The 22,980-nt window shown below is 38.2% G+C and overlaps 2 protein-coding genes across 3 annotated transcripts in view; one reads left to right on the top strand and one right to left on the bottom strand.

Moving 5' to 3' along the window:
- The window catches only part of fbxw8 (F-box and WD repeat domain containing 8), a 21,424-nt gene extending 7,892 nt beyond the window's left edge, over positions 1-13,532 (top strand). Inside the window, exons 6-11 of the mRNA XM_081610861.1 lie at positions 310-506; positions 610-828; positions 7,922-8,049; positions 12,158-12,331; positions 12,430-12,546; positions 13,015-13,532. Of these exons, the coding sequence (XP_081466987.1) occupies positions 310-506; positions 610-828; positions 7,922-8,049; positions 12,158-12,331; positions 12,430-12,546; positions 13,015-13,180 (1,001 nt within the window). The 3' untranslated portion in view covers positions 13,181-13,532. The remainder of the gene's footprint in view (positions 1-309; positions 507-609; positions 829-7,921; positions 8,050-12,157; positions 12,332-12,429; positions 12,547-13,014) is intronic.
- On the bottom strand, positions 13,514-22,980 carry tesca (tescalcin a). 2 transcript variants are annotated; one of them, XM_008417895.3, is made up of 8 exons: positions 22,533-22,980; positions 21,308-21,377; positions 19,476-19,556; positions 18,312-18,451; positions 15,381-15,442; positions 14,287-14,394; positions 14,155-14,202; positions 13,514-14,077 (listed from the first exon to the last, which is right to left on the bottom strand). In XM_008417895.3, the coding sequence occupies exons 1-8, from the start codon at positions 22,591-22,593 to the stop codon at positions 13,994-13,996; spliced, it is 654 nt and encodes a 217-aa protein (XP_008416117.1). In that variant the 5' UTR covers positions 22,594-22,980; the 3' UTR covers positions 13,514-13,993. The 2 variants fall into 2 exon arrangements, with proteins under 2 accessions (XP_008416117.1, XP_081466990.1); XM_081610864.1 differs by lacking the exon at positions 21,308-21,377 and having other exon boundaries at positions 22,533-22,667.

Below are 22,980 nucleotides of genomic sequence, written 5' to 3'. Positions count from 1 at the left end.
AGAGGCCCTAAAACAACTCAATCTGAAAAAAAGTGCTTAACAGGCAGAACTGACCAGACTCATTATCTAAGAATGATTTTGTGCAAAAAATTTAATGAACGTATTTGGGAAACCAGCAATCTATAAGACATTTGTGAACAAAAGATAATTATATGTAGTAGAATGACAATGCTGAACATTATCTATACATTTAGATGCCTATTAAACCTTTATGCACAATGTCTCATTTTCAGCATTCGGCATAGCAACAAAACTGTTTGCACATAGAAATCAAAACACTTTTAGTCAGAGGTTGTGTTTCTGGTTTAGGCTGTGTAGACCTGTGGAGTACAGAAACAGGTGGGGAGCCCATCCACCACTACCAGATTCCCGGGAGGATCCAGGCTTTGGGTCTGAGCCCGGACCGTCCGGTCCTGGTCTCAGCCGCAGGGTCAGACGTTCGGCTCGACAGCGCCAATGACTGCGGCTACTGGAGGACTGTCTGTGAGACTCAGCTACCCAAAACAGTGAGTGGGACACTCTGGTTGTGTGTTAATGAAAGACGATGTTCCACAGGTGCTGATTTTTTTTTTTTTATCTTGAATTGTACTTTCATCGTATATATGGCAGGTGGAGAGCCTTACTTTTGTACCAAACCGGGCAGATCAGTCCCCACTGGTGGTTTTAGCGGCTGGAGAGGACGTCTACTTGTTGAACCCTCAGGAGGAGCAGCCAAGGACCCTGCACTCTGTCTATGGTCACCCTGTAACCTGTCTGGATGCCTCCAACACCCTCACTGCTTTTGGGGTGAAGCGCACCGGCTGGGCCATGCACGATGGAGGCAACAAGGTGGGTTCAATTTCACCCTGCAGATTTTGGTAGCTACTAAAAGGCAGACCTGAGAAGAGTGGCTCAGCAGCTCAGATAGGAACACCAACAGGCATTTCTCGTGACTCTAATGTGTTCACTAAGAGGTTGTTTTGACTATACAGCTCTTAACAATAAAAAGTCAAATCAAAGGCATTCATATCCACTAGATACTGCAACAAAATCACATTTGTTCATGGTTATTTTGGATGTTACGTGCACCTCTACAATATTTATATGAACTGACAATATAGTATTTGTGTGTTAATGGAAGAGATGGAGCTGTGTCAAGGTTTTGCTAGGGGTAAATGTGAATGTTGGCAAACTGGATGGAGTAACCTGAAACCCTCTGCATCTGGAGTTTAGACGTGCTGTAAAAAGGACTGCAAGCTACCTTGATCTCCCTAATTGCAATGAAAGGTTTCCATTAGAGTTAACAAGGCCACTCGTTTTCTCTGCAGGTGCGTAATGAAAAAATGAGACGTGGAACAAAGTAAATTGCAATTTGGTTTGGTTAAATGGAAATATGCTGGTTGTTATTCACAAATACAATTCACTGCAGAGAAAAGCAAAGGGGACAGAAATTTCAGGATTATGCTAATGTTTTAATTAAATGACCATCTTCCTTTGCTTGGTAAGTGAATTAAGCCCTTATAGGTAAAAGGTGTGTAATCTCTTTGAAACACAGTACATATTACATGCTGTAAAAGATCCAAACTCAGATTTTGTTGTGAACTTTTACAACCAGCATTATGTAAGCTGAGTCTCGTAGTGCCATAATCACCATTACCTCGTTTCCCATTAGATTCAACACTCATGAACCTGTGGGGGGTTTGTTTATATCTGAAATAACTCTCCTAAGTTACAGCCAGCCTTCCCTAGATGCTTCTCGTAATTACTACAGCCTTCAAGTGTACCTTTATCAAGTGTTGTTTCTTAGCCAGCTTTTGTTTGTTTCTAATAATACTGCGTTTCCAAGGACCTTGTGTGGCTAATTGACTCTTAAACCTTTACTTAGTACAAAGAGCCTTGAGACAACATACTCATTTGGGGGATACAACTCTTGGGCCATGTAAGCCCTTGAGGCTATGTTACCATTGCTGTTTTTAAACATAAATTAAAAAGTAGACAGACTCAAAAAATGCACAGTGAACAATTTGCTTTTATTGGTATCTTGAAAGAAGATATTTGCTGGAGTCTGTGAGGGATTTATTTATTTGTATTGGCAAAGCAGCCACTCTGACATCATAGCTTCTGGAAAACTGGATGCACTTATTCAGCTGCAGCCCTAAAGCACCACATAGTGGACCAAAAGGAGCGTAACACCGATGTCTCACTATAACAACAGTCTATTGTTTGAGTCCTCTCTACAGCTTTGTTTATTTCTGCAAAATAAAAAATGATTCAGTTAAAAAAATCCTGTATGAATCTCAGTGATGAAATCCCAAATCTAAATAATTTCCAGGTGACTAATGTTTGTAATTGCGATCAATCCTAGATTTTCTTTTTGTGAGTAGTCCCCTTCTGAGACATGGAAAAAATAAAAACACTAAAATAAATAGGACTACTAAAGGTTACCAATGGAGCTCCAGCTTTTTTTGAAGAGGCATAAAATTCTAAAGCATTTAGAAATAAAATTTTTTTTTATTTCTACAATTCAATTTGTCGTTGCATCAAGCTTCTCTTTCAAAACTTTTTTTTTTAAATGATCAGGTTAGAAAATGTATCATCTTCAAGGCAAAATGTAATATTTAATCTTAGACTGACTTAGTTTTAATTCAACCAGAAGTTTAAATCTTTCTAAAATATTTTTTTCAGATCAGATATCGGCCAAAATTCAGCTCTAAATAATGCCAATTCATGATCAGTGAACGCTCTCACTAATTAACAAATTTTTGGAAATTTAATTAACTAGTCTTTCACTCTTGTTCCACTTCTATCAGCTGTTTCTTGCAGCACAGATGACAAAACACAATTTGGCTGCCACCGTTTTTACTGTCTTTAGTAAAGAAACATATGCTTCATTAAAACCTGTCAAGATGCGCGGAGCTGATATCCGAGGAAATCATCTCACACCGTTTTTCACACATAAGAGTGACACTTTTTCATTTACAGCGTCTCGACTCGGATGAACCGAATGACATTAACCTGTTTTGTTAACTTTATTCAGACTTTGTGCTTTTTTAAAAAAATTTTTAACTTGGATGCAGTTGCATTAGTCAAACTCTGTTCAAACTGTAGATACTGCTGCCGCTCTTCCTTGTCTTTGTTGCTTCGTCCTGGCATGTGTGTAGAGAACGTGTGTGTGGCTGAGGCTTGCCTCCAGATCCTTGTTACTCCTTGCCTTCCTCTTGTCAGTGGACCAACATCACCTGGGCACATACCCAGCTCATGGCTCTGTTTGCAACATGAGCTGGCATTCACACTGGCAAACAGTTCATCTACCACAGAAGCTCTACCTCAGTGCTGTCAGAAAAAACTGTTGTTTTTTTATGAAGTCGAGAGAAAACGAGCAGATTTGTTATCTGAATGAACACAAAGTCATTATGATCAGACCAAAAGTTCACATTTAAATGCAAAGACATAAAATAGTCTATTATGGTTTGATACACACAGTAACTAATGTTAAAATAAACTTATCAGTAAATTTCAATGCTGTAAGCATCAACTAAAATATTCTAAAGTGAAAGTTACCCACCTGAGACTTTCAAGGCAAATAAATCCCTGCAGTCACTAACTAGAGTGCATTAGTTAATTTGTTGCCCAAACTCAGTCTGTCAAGTGAGAGTTAAATTAAAATACTTAAATCACATCAGTACTAAAAAGTCTTATATTTTAGGATCCCACAGTGGAATAAAATCACCTGTATTTACCAAAATGATGTACTACGTGGGGATCAAATGAGTTTTTCATCCTGCACCCCTTGTGTTCCTCTGTGTTTTCCAAACTGTGTGTGCACTGTGCAGAGGATGGTTCTGGTTCCCCACAATGGCTCTGGCTTTCCGCACCACCTGCTGCTCAGATACAGCAGATAGTGAGGTCAGTGGGAGGCCTGTTATTTTGCTGGCCACCTTCACCCCCCTGCTTAATTGATAGTCAGGAATGAGGCCAGACTGTGTAGTTGCAAATTAGTGTAAAATTGTTATTTTGGGTTTTAAACTGCAGCTATCTCCAGCATAACTTAATACCGATAACTTCTTAATTTAACAGTTTCTGTTTGCAGATTTTGCTATATTTTGCTCCCTGACCTAGCTACTTGACCTGCTTATAGCTTTTCCTCTGTCATAGTACAAATGTGCTGCAGGTTCCTCGACAGGAGGAGGAGTTTTGAATTCATCCGGAAAGAACAAAGATATATTTTTAAAAAGCATATAAAAGAACATTATTTTTCCTTATGCATCAAATAAGATTCAAGTTCGTTTTGGTGCTTTTCAATAAAAAAAATATCTAAACTTTTTCTGTATTTCACTTGTTGATTAGCGATTTTCCCCATCAAACTAGAGTGTATCTTTCTTTTATTTTACTGTTGTATGACACTTGCCCTAAGTTACAAAAAAAAACAAACTAAAAGATAAAACTGAAACTGTATCTAATGCTATAGCATCATTAATTTAATCAATATGCTAAGCCAAACATTTGACACGTTGAAATATATTGCAGCTTAAGCGTCACAAATCTGAGACAATTCAAATGTTTTGAATGGAAGTGCTACTCAAAGGTAGAAGTAATGTGGTAAAGACATTAACATTACTCAAGCTTAAGCTGCACTGTGCAGGTGCACTGTCTGCCCTAATGAAGATCACCGCTGCATGATAAATGCCTAACCCATTTCTGATAGTGTTGGACTACTGTATCCATCCATGGACACCAAGAAACTTTACTTAATGTAAAGATTGGAAGGACAGTTGGAATTGGAGCTGGAAGGAGATTGGAAGCAGGGTTGGAATGAGGGCTGGATTTAGGGTATAATCTTTCTGTGATTCTGTAACTTAATTAGTTCATTAGCTTTCTATCTCCAGACCAACCCAAAACATGTTAAGCAATGCCACAGAAATACTCTTTAGGGGTAAATTTTTGCACTAAATTACTCGTGTTTTCAGTGAAGAATCCAAAATTAACTTCATACAAATTTGAAGAGTTAATCTCCATAAGTAACTGCATAATTTCTTTGTGGGGGGGGGGGCAAATGATTTGCTGTTCCCATTATGTTGTGTTGGAAGTACCAAATAATGTGAAAGCACAAACTCTATGCATAATATTGCATCTGGTCCAGTGGGCTAATCTCTGTTTGTCCACATGGTGTCTAAACCAAATGAGGCCCTGAGCCCGTATTTGTTCCAGATGTGGGTGTTTGTATAAGATTTAATGTAGCATTGCATAGAGGGGAAGCAGTGGTTCAGCTTTTTTTCTCAGCAGGCTATTGTACAAGTGTATCCCTTCCCTGATTAGGTCTGAATATGGAGGCCGCTGCTGAATTCTTTTATGGAGGCAAAAATATGCACACACCTGGTCCAACACAACTCATAATTTCTCCTTTCTGCTCAATAATAAGAGTAACTGCTGCAGTTAAGCCTTATGAGTTCCGAGATAGTCGCAATAGCAACATGAAAGGATTTCTCTGAGGAACAGCAGTGATTTTATAAATGTCATCTGTTTAAGAGCATGCAGAGTAATCACATTAACATCGCAGTGTAATTCAGACTTTCTTTTGTCTGCAAGCTTCAATAGCCGAGCACCAGAGAGAGCATTAGCCTAACCACCGCACTGTATCCGTGCTTACTAATATTCTTCCTGGTCTTTGAACAGCCCCCAGTTCTATCACAAATCAGCTGCTTATCCTCTCTCAGTGACAGTTCTTCATTTTAGTGGCTGAGGTGGGGACGTATTTAATAAAATTATCTTCCTAATTCTGCGGTGATTCATTGAGAACAGCAGGCTGAACCTCATTTCTGCGTTCCAGCCTCCTGAGCTGTCCAAATCCTATCAAGCTGTCATTTTGAAGTCCAGTGTGGTTTGGGCTCTGCCCTGGGGTGGAGCACAATTAAAGCTCCGCTTGGCCCAAATATGGGGACACACAAAAACTGCTGGCACCTTCTGAAGGTTTATACCCTGCCTCCCTCTATTTATTAGTTTTTTTTAAATATATATTTTTTTCTTCTTCAAATGTCTTTCTTTTCAGCTGTCTGTTTCTGCTTTTCTTTTCTTCTACCTTTTGGCTCCAGCTCTTTCCATTTTCTCCCCTGTTTTCCTTTTTGCTCAGTTTAATTATTCAAAGACAGTTCTGCCTGGCGGTTAACCCGCTTGTTCTGTCTGGTTTGGATGAGAAAACACCAGCTGCTAATTGATCAATTAGGCCAGCACCAGATGACATCATTGAAACTTCTGTGAAGAGTTTATTGCAGCCATCAAGCTGCAGAAGACAGTAATTCAGGTTTGCCTTTAAGTTTCTCTCTAGTTAATCTACTTGAGTCCTTCTGTTCTTTTACTTTACAAACAAGGCTTTTTCCTATACGACTGCACCTTCATTGGCTGATATCCAATATTATTAATACACAATTTTATCATTAGTTTTGCAAGTTTAACGCACCATTTTTGTGAACTGAAAGATTTTTGTCTGCCTACAGGAAGCGGTAAAATATTAAAAAGTACTTCTTTCCTATTGTTAAACGAGGAGAAGCAGCATTCAGCTACTATGCTCCACAAATCTGGAACAAACTTCCAGAAAACTGTAAAACAGCTGAAACACTGAGTGCCTTTAAAAATCAATTTAAAACCCACCTGTTTAGAGTTGCTTATAGCTAAATTAGGATTAGAGTGCCGGTTTTGATGTCTTTTATGTTTTTAATGTTTTTATCTTTACTTTTTATTTCCTTATTCTCAATGTTTATGTTTTAATGAAGGTTTTAAGGTGTGAGTACCCTTGTTAGATGGCGTTCTAAGTAAAACTCTGAGGTTTTAATGTCTTTATCTTTTTTTTAATTTGTTTTAATCTTTTTCAAAATCTTTTTCTCTTTCTCACTGTTTATTCCTGTTTTTATTTTAATTATGTAAAGCACTTTGAAATGCCTTGGCGCTGAAATGTGCTATACAAATAAAATTTGATTGATTGATTGTTAATTTCAGTTCAGTTTAATATATAATAATCATCCCCACTGTAAATTGTGTTCGTTGGTAAAAGTTACAAACTAGCAGCTGTTTTGGAAACATATGTAAGTTTGAATTCATTTGGTTTGTCCAAATTGAACTCCAAATCCCACCTTTAACGACTGTCACACATTTTTCAACCCCTTTATGACATGCATCTTTAGTGCTTTGCAGCGCACACTTTGTTACTACGGACTTTTATCCTACTCCTCGTGGGAAAAGGCTTGACAAGTTGTCCAGGACTACCTCTGAAACCAGACCTTATTGAAGGTCTGTTTAGCATCACTGTCCTGTTCAGGAGGCACCGGCGCCCAAGCTGCAGACAGCGCCGCGGCTCTGCAACCCTCGCAGTCCAAAGACTCAGTTTTGCTCTCAGGCCAGCTAAATAAACTTGTTTAAAGCAGCAAATGTTTCATGATCTTGTTAAAAAAGAAAGCTTGTTATGTTTAGTGTTGTAAATTTGTTGTCATTTTTAAAGAACAAAATTTTCACCTGACTTTTTAGATTTTAAATAGAGAAAAAATAAAACATAAAAAACTTTTAAATGTGTAAGGATACATTTTCTTTTATTTGTGGAAAATTATGTTTAAGAAATGAATAGTAACTATTTAGGCCTGGACTTTTACATCGCTATGTACTAAAAGTCTGGATTTACATGGAATATTTCATGCAGCCTGATATACGCTCTTAAATATAAAATATTGCAGCATGTAGAGTAATTTGTAATATTTTCTACAGGTTTCTACTACATCTACCGACATTTACACCAACAATAGATTGTTTCAAGCACAGTATTTGTTACTGTCTGAATTTTTGTTGAGGTTTTTCCTTTGTATTTAAAATTATGGCAATATTACAAAATTGTGGTATCATATCAGCTCTGAAATGAACGGATTTCCTCTGTCGACTGATGTGTGATCCCGGATTTCAGATCCATGTCTACAGCCTGGAGACCGGGAAACCAACGGTTTGTGTCGGCAGCTCGCCGGGAGATTTCACTTGTGTCAACCTGAGAGACAGCCCCCCTCATCTGCTGGTGTGTGGAAACAAAGACAGACGGTAGGACACAAAAACACTCACAAGTGCAGATAGAGAATGCACAAACATAATGCACCAGTGAAAAAAAACAACAACTGAGCTAGGGACATACACAAATGTTTGATGATGAAGGCCTAGCAGAATATTCTGGAAGTAGAGAACAGGTGTGAGAAGACAATAACTCTATTATATTTGTGCATTATTCAAGAATATCTGTTTGTTTGAAAAAAGAAGCTTCTGAAAGCTTATTGAGAAAACGGAATGCATTGAAATACACTCACCGGAGTGATATTTTGCTCTTTGTCTTCTCCATTACCTACTAGATGTTAAGAGACGAGAATTTCTGGCTGTAATGACTTCATCCAGCAGCAGCAGCAGCAACAACACACACACTAATGTGCACATGCTTGCCACATTTGGCTCGCCTGTTAAAGAAAAGACGCATAAAAGATCCATTCTCATCTATTCTGCACTTGTTAGAGGGTGCTGTGGTGCGTAGGATGCCAGGAAAGGAGAAATCCCTGGCATGTCTTCATCCAAAGCTGCCCCCGCTGTTTCTATTCAGCCCCAAACCCATCTGGCTGTTAAGTAGTTGGCTTAAAGCGAAGGAGAGACCACATCATACTGTTCAGGTTCTGTTTCTCCCGTTCCTGCTAGTTATGATTAACAGCACCTGCACAAAGACAAAGAAATAGTTCCGTTTGTTTTGTGAGTGGCTTCACTCTTGGTCTTTGGTTTTTGGTCAGATTTCATCCAGATAGGGGGAAAAAACAACTCTAGCTTGGCTCTGCCACTTTGGCTTCAGCCGATGCAGCACAGAGTCGAGGACAAATGGGAGCGGTGGAGACTGACGGACAGTCGGCGTTCTTGGCCCTTTGTCAGGGTGGCATCAAGCCAAAGCCTAATGCATCCCTTCTTTTTGTCCAGATGAGTTTTGTCACTCTGCATTTTTCTGTGAGATCCAAGCACCGAATGAAGTGTCCAGATAAGGCCTGTGTGGAAAAAAGAACACATCTGTGCAAACAAGACAAGTCTGAGCAGGAAATAAAGAGAAAACGGAAAAGTGTGAGGTTGTTAGCTAATGGGTGCCCGTTCTGCAGAGCGCTTTGTTCTGCAGACATTAACGGTACGAAACAGAACAGTTTGAGTGATCAGTTTGCTTCGCACTATGATCATTTTACTCAGTTTCCATGAAATATTTATAGATTTCAACAATGTAAAACTCAAATGTTTATAAAAAACAGTCCTTTTGTAAGCTTTTGACTTGTTTTGCAGTTCATTTAGGGTGTTTAAGCAGTTTTCTTTTTTCTTTCTTTTTTGGATTTTATCTCAGAATAAGACATTTGGTACCATTTGGTACCAAGAACACATAAACCAAGTAGCTCCAGATCATTAACCCCTTTGCCAGTTCACACCGACACATTGGCATTTCATCCCTTCCTACTTTCATGTCAGACTCACAGGAAAATCATTTGTACTCAACTCTTTATTTGATTATTTCACCAACTAACATTTAACCAAACATCTCCAGGTCAGTTTGCTGCTTTGCCTGTTCATACATGTTGCTGTTTACCTTCTTTTTATACCCGTTAGCCAACTAGGTATGTCCTCATCTATGCAGAACAGTTTATTTCACGTTGTAGTTCATAATATACCAGGAGTAAATTATGATAAAGTAATTTTCAGATACAAAAGTTTAAAGATATTTGGTTGGAACAAAATATCCTTAGACTAACGTCTCTGTATCATAACCAAAGGATTTAGGTACAGACTGACAAAAACTTTAAAAGCAAACAGCATTTTGTGTTTTTCACATCCAAACATTTTTTACAATATTTGAAAGTGCAGATTTAGGTTAGGGAACTTTTTTTTTAATGCAGTCTACATGTTCCCTGCTACATGTTTAAACCACCTGACCTTTTAAAGTACATATTTAGTCTATCCCAGTTAAATCCTGGAGGGGTGTCCTCTGTCTCTCTTAAGCTGTTCAGAGATCTGCAATTATCAACCTTAAAACACAATTTCACACTGTGAAAACATTTTAGATCAATAGAAAAATTAAAGTCACTGCACAAATAGATTCTTTCTGAAAAAAAAAAACATGAGGAGCGAAAAGCTCTCCAGTTTAATGTAGAGTGTAAGTTTTTAAGTTTAAGTTAGGTTTTGGTCTTTCTTAAAATGATTTTTTTAAACACATAGGAATGTATTTCAATTTACTTATGAATCTGAAAATACTTTTATGTCTATCCAAAAATTACGTGCACTTTTTGGTAACTGGCAATCCTGAGATCCAGCCAAAGTAAAACACAGTCCAGACATTGTAAGAGGGAAATACTTTCTAGTCTGTTATCATTGCTACTATAAGTTTTTCTAAAAAGGCAGATGGTTGTGGAGTTTTTTGGTTATGTTTCAAATGGATGCCCACCAGAACAGAATTTTTTAAAATGTGAATTTGTCAGTCTTTTCTCTGTTGTTTCTGTAAATTATTCATGCACACTTAACTCTAAAAACAACACAGTTCGCTTCAATAAAAAGATTTTTGTCTCACACGAGGAGATAAAAAGTGCATTTGTTAGAATAACTTGAACATGATGTGACCCATAAGTTTTCAGACTTGAACCTGGACACATAAAACTAAGCTCCATTGGCCATTAAAGGAGATTTTATAGCATTCTTTGATGTGCTACAGTGTATGCAATACTCTCTGTCTCCGTTTTGACTTGAAATTTAGTAAACATCGTTCATGTGGAAGATTGTGATCTCCAGATCATTAGACTAAATCAGACGTCATGCCTGGGATGATTAATGACTTCTTCTGGCTTTAGAAAAATAACTGTTCAGGAGCGGCCTGTGCCTCTCTCACACTTTCTTCGTGATTAATGAAAACGATTCTGGCCAGTGACAGTTCAGCAAAGACGGTCGCCTCCAGCATTAGGTTTATGTCTTCCTGTGGTCTGCCAGTAATGTTCATTCCTCATTGTTTAAACGTGCGCCTCCATCACGTAATGCCACTAAACAGGCAACGAGCTGAAGACAAACAAGTCCACGGTGCCCATTTAGCCATTTCACTTTGATTCTTTTAAAAAAAAAAGAAAAGTTTTGATAGTGGAAAATGAAATCTGCCTGAGTCCCCAGAGTAAATTTGATTATGGTAATGAAGACTTGGAAGAAGGTTGATCCTGGATGGAGTCACGTCCTGGATGCTTTCAGCTGCAATAAAGCCACGCCGACAACAGATGGAGCTGAACGTCCCCTGGGCTTTTGTTGCTAATGAAACACACTGAGCAAAAAATCCTCCTCTTATTGCATTAAATCCATCGTAGAAAGCAGCACTTTAAAATCCATCATCTTAATTATTTTAATCATAATCTTGCACTATATTGTTTTAACACATTTTCTTCCAGTAGAAATAGCTTTAACATGTATTACAATTTCTTCCATATTTTTTTTAAACACAATGATCAGGAGCTCAAATGTTCAGCTGTTGTTTTTGTAAGTTTGGTGTTTTCTGGCCCAGATTTTTGTTGGCTTTGCATTTTCTGTATTACTTATGCTTAAGTCTTTCTGTGTTTCTTTAATTTTGTTGGTTCTGATGTTAAACCAGGCTATTTTACATTTTTTATTAGTGTGGGTATTCCTTTTATGAAATAAAAAAGCTATAAGGGTTTCATCATAATTGGATGCAAGTCTTTTGGAGAAAAAAATATATAATCGTGGGATAAAATATGTTTTTAATGGTGAGACTATTGTAGGTGGGTGGGACTATTAACTTTCACAATGTCATCCTTACCCAGCAGAAAAAGTAAGAGTGCTCATTGTTTCTGTTCCTGTTTAGAATAGTTTTTGAATTTTATGTTTGTCCTGAAAAGATCAACTTTCCTGTTTGTTTTATCAGAAGATGGAACAAAGTCACAACAAATCTCACTCAGATAATTAGTCAACTTGTAAGACCAACAGATTCAATTAATTTATTTGCTCTCCTCTTCCAAACAACACGATCTACACCATGATGCAGATTGCACAGTGTGTGTTCGCCTCCAAAGGAAGCACACAACTTACAGAAAAGCTCATGTGCTTCTCTTGCTAAACAAGCATAAAGCAGAATCGTTCCCTTTCTGTTATGACGCAGAGTGAGAGTGTTTGACCTCAGGTCCAGCTCCTCTCTGGTATCCCTGTACGCCCACCACCTGGGTGTCGCCTCAGTGCAGGCAGACGACTGGAAGATCGTGAGCGGCGGAGACGAAGGACTGGTGTGTGTTTGGGAGATGAGGATGGGAACTAAGCTGTGGGAGATGCACAACAGGTAGGACTAAAGCTTTTCTGACTGTTTTCCTCCTTGTGGTTGTGCCACCAGCTCTTTGTAGCGTTTTTCATGTCGTATAATTGTCTGTTTTGTGGAAGGCATCCTGTAAGGCATGTTCGCTTTAACACCAGCACCCTGGTAACAGCCAACATCCCCGATGACAAGTCGCCACGTGGGGCCTGCATCACAGATGATGACCTCACAGCTCACCGCAGGTCACCATCTTCTCTTCTACACCTACAAAAACGACTTTAAGCTTGACATCCTTTAAACATCCTCTTACTCCTCTTAAAACATGTCAAAAATAGTTTGGATAATAGGAATTTTCCGCTTCTCTGCTTTTGCAAATCAAATTTAAAAGAAAATCTATGATCTTATTTGATTACCGCTACTTCTAGATGGTTGATATCTAATTTTCCTCTGGGATTAATAAAGTGTGTCTGAATTGAAGTGAACTGAATGAGCGTTCAGTCATTTGTGTATTGATCATTAGCATACAGACAACAAAAATAAGAAGTTGCACTGTATTCTGGCTTATTGCGTCAACGAAATCTTATCCCTCCCAGCAAAAAGTTAAAAAATCCTTCACACTTATGAAATGTAATCTTTTTGACATGTCTAATTTTCAGTTCTTAAGTAAAAGTCTGTAATGCTGTAACTGCTGTTGGTTCTGTCCATTTCAGACACAGAGGAGTCATCAGCCATTACGACTTCTCTGAGGATGCCCTGTCACAGGATCACATCTTGCCCATCTGCAGGTCCGACTACATCGACTCATCCGGCTACAACTACAACATTAACCTGGCGGTGCCCTACGACAGGCTGGCTGGCTCCCATCCGCCTCTCTGACCGCTGCAAACAAAATACTGTCTGTGGAGCAGAATGGACAAGAGACACATTGATCTGTCTGATTGTCACACTGATCATTTTTAGTTCCCTTTTACTACCATTTTGGTGCTTTTATTAGGATGCAAATGGCTCGTCTGCTGCAAGATTGCCACCTTGATGTGCATTGATTTGTTTTAATGTTTGACTTTTTAGATCAGACACGGTATGGAATTTATCCACAAAAATTGTCACGTTTTGCGGTTTTACAGGGGGAAAAGAAGAGAAAAGTCCAGATATTTATTTTCCACTTTTATTTAAAAATTCTGTCTTTTGAAATGAGGGGAAAATAAATCATTTTAGTAATAATCAAAAATAGTGTTGTTTTTATTCTTTTATAACAGTAGTGGTTTATTATGTACAGTTTCAGTAGTAAAAACATAAAATATTGTATCTTGATTTCTGAGGAATTGTCCCGTTGTCCAAATGCTCAGCACTGTAACATACTTCATCTTTTGTGTGAACCTTTTGTTTCAAGGTAAAAATCTTTCATGTTGCACATTAGCAATTTTCAAAGCAACAGTGTGAGGTCATAGTAAATATAACTAAATGCAATAAGACTAAGAAAAGTTTAAAATATCTAAACTGCTCTAAAAGCTAACATACGGCATTAAAAGGGCTTTCTGTTATCAAACATTAAGTTCACAAGTAGCTTGCAGTTTTGAGAATCTTATACATTTTTTTATATTGAAAACATGTTAGTGCTTTTTCCCTTTTAAGGACCGAGGTGGTTCTGCTAAAAACAGCAGCAACATAAAGAGCTTCTTAGACCAGCAATTATTGTCCACAACGCAGGTTAGCCGTGTTCATATCCAGAAAGCGAACATGCATCCTGGACTCCATTTCAAGGTCCTTTAGAATCTGCAGACAAGCAAAATCCTGTCATAAAGCCACAAAATGTATTTGTGTATTTAACAAAGCGAGAAAAAAGTGCTAACCTCTTCAAAATGTTCAAATGTAATTCCTTCGTAGAAGTCATCCGGGCCCTAGAGCAACAGGAATCTGTTATCTTATTGGTCCAACAGTGAGGGGAGGAATATTAGCGGCGTGGTTTTGGCGACTTCTCTTACCATGTTGGGCACATTTGTGCTCGCCACCTCCAGCATGGCAGCATCTGCTATCGCCCTAGCAACCTCCTGCCCGATGGTCCCGCTTTCCGAAAGAAGTTCCTCGACAGCCTTGGATGTAAACAGAAAATGAAGACTTTAAATCCTCACTGAAAAAGCTGAAACTATGGAAGAGGATAATAGCAACTGAAAAAGAAACGAAACATAATTATTTTTTCCCCTCTGAATTCTGACTCTTTTTGAAAAGTTTTCAGGACAGAATCATCAAAAGAGCTGTTTCTGTCATAATGTGAACTATTTGGTTTTCAATCTCATGGAAAATACTCCTGATCCAGCATTTTTGTGCTCAGTTATTTTCTTTCTCAAAGCCATTATTTGTGAGTTAGTGCTGCTTTTAACTTTGCACACTGTCTTTCACACTCTGTGTCAATTAACGTCTTGATCGGTTTACCCAAATTTAAAGGAAAAAACTTATAACTTATTGTGATATTGCTCACTAAGTGACCTCAATCCTTTAATGGTCCCTAATCCTGTAGATTTTAACCTGGTCTGTTGGAGCTAATTATACGCTACTTTTGACAATGAGAGTGTGCACACACTGATTCATCTTGTAGCTGCTAAAGCAAGACAACATGGAGCAATTCATTATATCCACAATAATTTAACCTTGGCAAAAAGATCAATTGGAAAACGTGTAATTGAATTGACTTCCAGTGCTCTGTGCATGTTTTAGTGTTTCCTTTCATCGTATTTGACCTCAATCTAGTTCAGATGCATTAAAAATTATTATGACAAAGAAAAATACGCCATGCATCAAATGGGACAGAAATCAAATTTTCTTATCTTAAGAGCTTTGGACTCAAGGTCACCTTTTGTTTGAGAAAACTGTCATTTTACTGACAAGAGTTAGCTTAGCTTTAATTGAATTAATTTCCAATTTGATAACAGTGGAGATGTTTTACTTCCAGATCTGCATGCGGCCATGTTTATTCTAACTAAAGCTGAGTGTCCGTAATGGGTATCTGGAACATGCAACCATATTTCAAAACAAGGATTAATGTAATCAGTGTTAAATAAAGCACATAATGAGCACCTACCTTTCTGTACTCCTCCAGAGTAATTTTGCCATCACCGTCGGTGTCGTGCATGTTGAACAGGACTGGAAAAACAAAACAATTAGATTTCTGAAGAAATTTCCACCCACAAATTATGGGATTGCACCAGAGGAAGTTGTGATTACAGGACCCGTCATGATGATTCAGGGATACGATAATGAAGCAGATCCTTCAAGCTGTAACAGGATTACGACTGACACTGCAATGCCCAGAAAACCTTTTTGTTCTCCTCTTTAAGTTACAACAGTTTGATTGCTCCAATGGTTTTTTCACGTATCAAAGATATCTGGCTCCTTTTAAAGACCGAGATATAGAATTGTTTGATTCAGACGGATGGAAGTAAAACTTCTGCTCCAATAAAACCCAAAATGCAGAGTTCATATGACTGACAAAAAGGTGTTTAGTCTGTTTAGACTAAACAAAGATGTCTTTTTTACTTGGGAGACAAAACAATTGGACTCTTCAGACACCAGAGAGTACAATGCTTTTGAGTTCTTATCTTACATTTCTATTGTCTGGCTGAAACAAGAGTATAGGGTGGAGTCTGTAATCCTCTTGTCAAATATTGAGTTCATTCCTCAAGTTTGAGGAAAGACATTCTTTGTTCAAACTAGGAAACTCTGGTCTAAACATATGTTTGCCAATAAACATGTTTTTAGTTCTTGCTGTACTTACAGGAAGGAATACTTTTATTTTTTTCAGGTATTGACTTTGTTTTTGTCATTTTCTCATCACACCAACATTTAAAGAAATATTATCTTACATATTATAGGTTTTGGTACCTACAGTGCCTTGCAAACTGTTTAACTATATACTTGAACCTTTTCACATGTTGTCACCTTATACTGTAAGTATCAACTGCTGTGGGCTATGAGAATTTATGTGATGGAATTAGTTTGTAAATGGAAGCAAAAGGTTATAATTTACAAAAGAAAAAACATGCGAGCTTCAGCTTTCAGTGTTTTGTGATATTTCTCCATCAGCTTTGCTCACTTAAAGGTAAACATTTTTGCTAATTCTTTAGAAAATACATTAATCTCTGCCACATTGCATGGAGTCTGTGAATATAAATCGCTAAGTCTTGACACAGATTCTTAATTGGTTTAAAGTCTAGGTGTAACCATCCCGATGTAACTCTTATTTTTACATCGGGTTGAACATCCACCCCAGTCTCAAACCCTTCACAGCCTTTAACTGGGTTTTTTCCAGGGCGGTCAGGTCCTGAGGTCTGTCCCTCATTCATTATCTGTGAGAAGCTGTCCTTTCTGTCCTTTTTCTCCAGACAAATCTGGCCACATCATGATGTTGCAACCATGATGCTTTACTTTATGGTGTGTTCAAAAGCTGGTTTTCTACCCAATGTTTTACATAACGCTTTCTTTCAACCATGTAGTGCACAGAACTGATAAACATCCTGTCAATAAATTATCCTACATGAGCTGTGGATCTCTGCAACTCCCCCAAAGTTACCATGGGTCTCTTGGCTGGTTCTATGATTAATTAGGTGACGGTTGCACTATGTTTTATTTAAAGGTACCAGAGGAAAAGTGGTTGAATTAAATCAAACCTTACATTTTTCATATTTTTATTTTTTAAATCCCTGATTAATTCCCATCTGTCTCTCAACTATGCAATTTCTCAAACACAAACAGCTTCACAGAGTGCAACAGGAAGTGATGTAATGCATCTTACTCAGTCACAGCCACTAACTAAGAGCTTCTTCTTGCTGATTGGAAAGAGCTGGAGGCAGCTGAATGCTACTTAGGAAATGCTTAAGTGGAGATAAATAATTAAATGCCAGAAATATAGACAAGTTGTACATTTATCCTTTTTTTTACAATTTCTGGATAATCAAAGCATTTTTTTCCCTTTCTGCACTGAGAGAAGATAAAAGAAAAAAACATTAAATGAGCACTTTAAATGTTCTTTCTTGCAATATGTCCAAGACAAATTAAATCATAAAACATCATTCACAATATTTTCCAGTGGGATGCCTTGTGATTTATCACCAAAAAGTGAGCCTTGCTTTGCATTTTGCTGAAGGAAGGATCTGATACACGATTTCTCTAGAGATGTTCATGTCTGTGGTGCATATATTTAAAAAAAAAAGATGTAGACATTCAGGAAGAGCTGCAAGTCAAAATGCAAAAGCATGCAGGATTTCCTCTTCTCACTGAGATTAACCTGCAAATCTGGAGCACAACAAATCAGAACGTTTGCTGGAGATAGGCACCAGCAACCCTCCCGACCCCACTGAGGGACAAGAGTGTAAGAAAATGGATGGATGGATAGTTCTCTTTCAATAAACCAGATTTAACTATTTATTGATTTATCTCGAGCAACAAAAAGTGAGTTCCAGAATCAGTGCAAGTCTCTCACTGCATAAAACAAAAACTGTAATTAACAAATAGTCTTCCACTATAGCAGTCTGCTTAGTGTGTGAAAAATAGTTCAAGCAGCAAAAAGGACAATTCCAACCATTCTGCCAGGTTTCAGATTGCAGACTCCCAATAAGTCACATTTTTTCCATTATCCAAAATGTTTCATAGTTTATATGCCAATTAGCCACCAGGAAATGCACAATATTATGGCAGGATATTAGTCGTAAAAATACAAAACAAGTTAAAGGGAAAGGGATACATGGAAAAATGTATCTTGAAAGAGATAAAGATATAATTACCAACTGTTTGCCTCCAGGTCATGCATTTGTCTTTGTGACATTTAGATTTGTGAGTTTGCTGCGGCCACATTCACACGATGAGCCAGAAATACCTTCGAGCTGCTTAGAGGCAACAGCTGACATGCGGTTACAGATCCTCTGCTCATTCACACACTTACATGTGTCGTGTTGTACTTCTGGCCTGGTTTTTTGAGCAGGCCAGGTTTGTGTTGCAGTAAAAATGTTTTACTCACAGCGAACTTTCTGTTTTCTCATTGCCGTCTTCTCCTCCGCGGATGTTTTAATACTTAGAGGACGGAAGTGGGACATGACCATGAGGAACTCCTCAAAGCCGATTTCCTCATATGATCCCAACTCGTTATCAAGCTGGTTCCTGTGTTTCAATCAAAAGCATTGAAAATCATCTAATTATTGTTGATAAATGTAAAACACATTCAATCTCTAAACCACCTGCATTAACTCGTTAGAATAACTTTGAAAATGACATTTGACCCACATGAGTTTCCACATGACTTGTGTTTTAGAGAACAGAAATCACATGATTATACCACAAACCAATGCACAAAACAGTCCAGCGAAACACTACTATAAAACACACTGCTGCTTATAAATCAGTCAAATTCTCATCATTCTCTTGCAAAAACACGAGAATGTTCAACTTTGGATTTCTAAAGGCATCTTCACAGAAAACCATACATTAGTATTGGCCATGAAAAGTGATTCTATTAATATTGAATTAGAAAATTATTCAATATCATTTTCTAATTCAATATTAATTAGAAAATATTAATATTGAATTAAGCAGCACAGTGGTGCAGTTGGTAGAGCTGTTGCCTTGCAGCAAGAAGGTTCTGGGTTCGATTCCCGGCCCCGGTCTTTCTGCATGGAGTTTGCATGTTCTCCCTGTGCATGGTGGTTTTTCTCCTGGTACTCCGGTTTCCTCCCACAGTCCAAAAACATGACTGTCAGGTTAATTGGCCTCTCCAAATTGCCCCTAGGTGTGTGTGCATGTGTGTGTCCTGTGTGTCTCTGTGTTGCCCTGCGACAGACTGGCGACCTGTCCAGGGTGACCCCGCCTCTCGCCCGGAACGTTAGCTGGAGATGGGCACCAGCACCTCCCGACCCCACCGAGGGACAAGGGTGTAAAGAAAATGGATGGATGGATAATATTGAATTCGGTAAATTCAATATTAATCCTAATATTCTATTTATCATGCTATTTATCCAAACTAATGTAGCGCAATTAAAACTTCTACATGTGGATCAGTGAATGGTCCTCTTTAAAAAACATCACCTTGATGGTTATCTTTGTAGAAAAATTATAACCTTATTTTAGCTGAAAAGCCATTAGTAACAGAAAGACCACACGGGGTGTGGTGTTGTTTGACTCTACCCACCTTTTATCAAAGAACGCCTCGATAATTTCCGTTTTGATGGGGTTGTTGGCGAGAGCCGGTATGTTCTTCAGGTGTTCTCTTCTGCAATGCAGCGAGAGAAAGTCCATTATTACAAACCAGACATCAAAGGCAGTCTCTGCTTTTTTTAACTGATTTTAAGTTAATTTTATAAAATGCAGCTTGGATTTCTCTCATTCTGGTATTTACAGAACTTCAAATGTTCATTAATTAATGAGCATCATATATACTTTTTAATGCAGTGGCATTCCCACTATCTATAAACTGTCCAGTCTTTACTGCAGTGAAAACACTGACACCTTTAATAATTCTGATGTAACAGAAATGGAGACTTTTTTAATTAACTTTTCAAATTGATAGGATTATCTGAGGACTTTTAATTCAGACTTTATTTTCCTCTGAGGAATTAATATGACATTTGTCTTAGCTGTTGTTCAAAATGGGAAAGACTAGAACATATTTACATGAGTCAGATGTGTTTTGCTCTTCATAAACCAGGTAATTGCTACTAGAAAATTGCTACCCTCATGTGCTTGCTCATATCCACAGTCAGAGTATTAGCGAGAAAGCCTAAAACAAGTTGAACAATAACAAACAAGGGTCCACTGTGCCACAACACCGTGGGAGGACAAAGAGGGGAAGACAGATCTGCAGACCTCACTGTTAGATCATTGTATGTTTGACTCACTAAATCTTCAAAACAACGATTAGATGAGGTCAACATGCTGGTGTCACACTGAGGTAGTTATCCCCAACAAAATTAGGTGCCTTTGGCAGAAAGAACTGTCCACAGGACTGTGTCGATTTCCACCAACTAAACATGAAAACAGTTTGTTTTACTTTTGTGAAGGAGTGTTGTTTCCTTTTTTGTTCAGCTAGAGGACTCCCACAAAAAAATAAAATAAAATAACACTTATGTTCTACTGCTTGTCATCAGTTTAAGGATGTTTGCTGTAATAAGAAGATAATCACATCTTTGGAAACTTGATTCCTAAACTTCTAGGCTCAATTTGCTCTTTTCCAAATAAGCAAATAGGACTTCTGTTGCCCTTATGGCTGTATCATTCTCAACTACTGTAAAGCTCTGAGTTTGTTTGCATAAAAACTGTGTCTGGTGTGATTGTTATCAGCAAAAGTTATGTCTGTGGGACCAAAAAATGCACCTTTCTGAATGCAACTTCTTGTTTGAATTAAAATAATAGTAATATTAACAGCATCCATACTGTAAACAACAGCAAACTGTAAACTATTTTTCTGTGTAGGTCTAGGTTTTAAGAAATTGACACACAGATATTTGGACCACTCTTCCTGCCGAGTGTGGATTCAAGCACATGGGGAACTATCTGTGTAGAAGAGAGGGAACAGACATTTCCTGTCCTATTATCACAAACATAAGCATGTGGCGTTTTCTTAAGGCTATTGGGACTTGAACTTAGGTTGTGTGGTTTTGTCAGACTAAACTTCATGTTTTGGTAATAAAGGCTTTTATGTTTGGTGTGAAACAGATTATACTCATGTGGAGAATCACCTCATGCCCACTGTCAAGTGATTATCTGGGTTTCTCTTTTCAAGTGGGGAACCTTGTCAGAGTGCACTGCATCAAGAAGTCCAGAACATTCAACATAATAATTCAGTGGCTGCTACCAAGCAGTACATTAGTTGAATTGCTGTGTTTATCTACTGGACCATGTTATTTAAAAACAAAACAAACAAACTGCACATTAACCTTTTTTTTTTATAAGGCAAATAAGTATGGAGGGACTGCATGAGTTTCATTATGTTGGACATAAAAAAACCACATTCAGAAACATTACCTCAGTGTTTTTTCATTTCCACTCAGCTGCTGAAATCGCATGTGCAGGTTTTTAATCTGCTCGGTTGAAACTGAAGAAACAGAAATGTTTATCATTGACATGCAAGCCAATATTCTCCCCCCAGTTACTCACACTTCAAGGAATCCAGGAGCTAAACATGGATTTAAACCTTGATAAACAAGAGAGCGTTTGCACTTAAAGGGTTCCATCCTGATGAACGTTTTTACTGCCTGAAACACTTGAATTGATCAGATCAGGTCCTGCTATCAGCTTAATGGCAAAGTAAACAAACCATCCTTAGCAACTGCACCTAAAATGATTCTCAGAATCATGAACTCCAATTGGAAGGTTTCAGCAGTCACCTTTCTATTCTCTGTCAAATAAAGTCAGCAGCTGCGTCCGCTCAGAGTGTGGAGGTGAGTTATGTCTCTGACCTCACACAGAAACCAAAACAGATTGTTGTTCTGGGTAGGTGGAGTCGCGGCTCAACATGGCAGGCAAGCTCGTTTAAAAGAACTCAACTTGCACAATAAGACACAAACAAACAGGCTGAACAACAACTAGATCAGTACCTGAGTGTCTCAGTATCTGAGATCAGTACCTGCCAGTGCAGTTGAAATTCCAACGCTTACCGAACAAAGAGGTTCCTAAGTCTGCAACTACGTCTGAAAAGAAACAAGACTATAGCTGTAATCCTTATGGAGACAAAGGCATTAAACAGTCCAAAGTCTCCTTCAGATAGTTGGGCTCAGTCAAGGGTGGATGCGCTCAAAGTACATGTTTGCACATGTGAAGGTATCCCACTAATGTCATACACTTCCTCAGGTATCCTCAGTTCTATCTGCTGTGTTTCATTTCTGAATGTGAAACATATAATGGTTTAGGCTAGGGCAAGACGCATCGGATACAAAGGAGCAAGAAAGTTTAACTGCAAACATAAAAGAGCAAATAAAGCAGAGGGTGTTGAAGTACAGCAGCGTCCCATTACTATAAGGAGGTGTGAGGGTCTCTTTGGCTTTAAAACTAAATGAATGCACCAGCTTCTTCAAGCTTAACTTTAACATCTACACACGATGTTATATTTCTGAATATGGTCGAAAACATAACATGGATAATTAAAAAGAGCATTTCTTGTGTCTCACACCAGCGTATTTCCCCCTGTGGCGTTGTCAAACCTCACTTTAACCACCAAAATAAACAGATGTCTTGTTTTTCTTATACTCACATCCAGTTTTCCCCACCATGTTCTCGTACTGGTACTCGGAGTGTGTTTGCGTGGCTCCCATCTCTCCTTCTGTCTGAGCGGTGCGTCGAGGCGCACGGTCTACTTGGACTGGCTGAAACTTTGACACACTGTTGCAGCTTTATCTTACTTCAGTGGGCAGGACATTGCTGGTGTGTTCTGCTGCCTCCATGTGGAGAGTTTTAGCATTTTCCGTAAAGAAATGAACAATTTACAGCTTAAATATCAATTCTTACATCGCATTCGCATAATAAAGATCCGCAAACATCCACCAAACAAGTGTTACTCTCTCAATCTGAGCGCTTACTGTTTAATGTCAGTTAGGATTACCGAGATTATTTGGTTCTATTTTGTGGAATGCATTTCCTCATGCAGAAAGACAACCCCCGACCGCATAATGCTGCCACTACCGTACTTTAAAGTTGAAGTA

The sequence above is a fragment of the Poecilia reticulata genome, chromosome 9 (assembly GCF_904066995.2).
Source record: "Poecilia reticulata chromosome 9, P_reticulata-male-v2, whole genome shotgun sequence".
Lineage (NCBI taxonomy): Eukaryota > Metazoa > Chordata > Actinopteri > Cyprinodontiformes > Poeciliidae > Poecilia > Poecilia reticulata.
The sequence above is the reverse complement of the archived record's forward strand: the minus strand, read 5'-3'. Positions and strand labels throughout refer to the sequence as shown.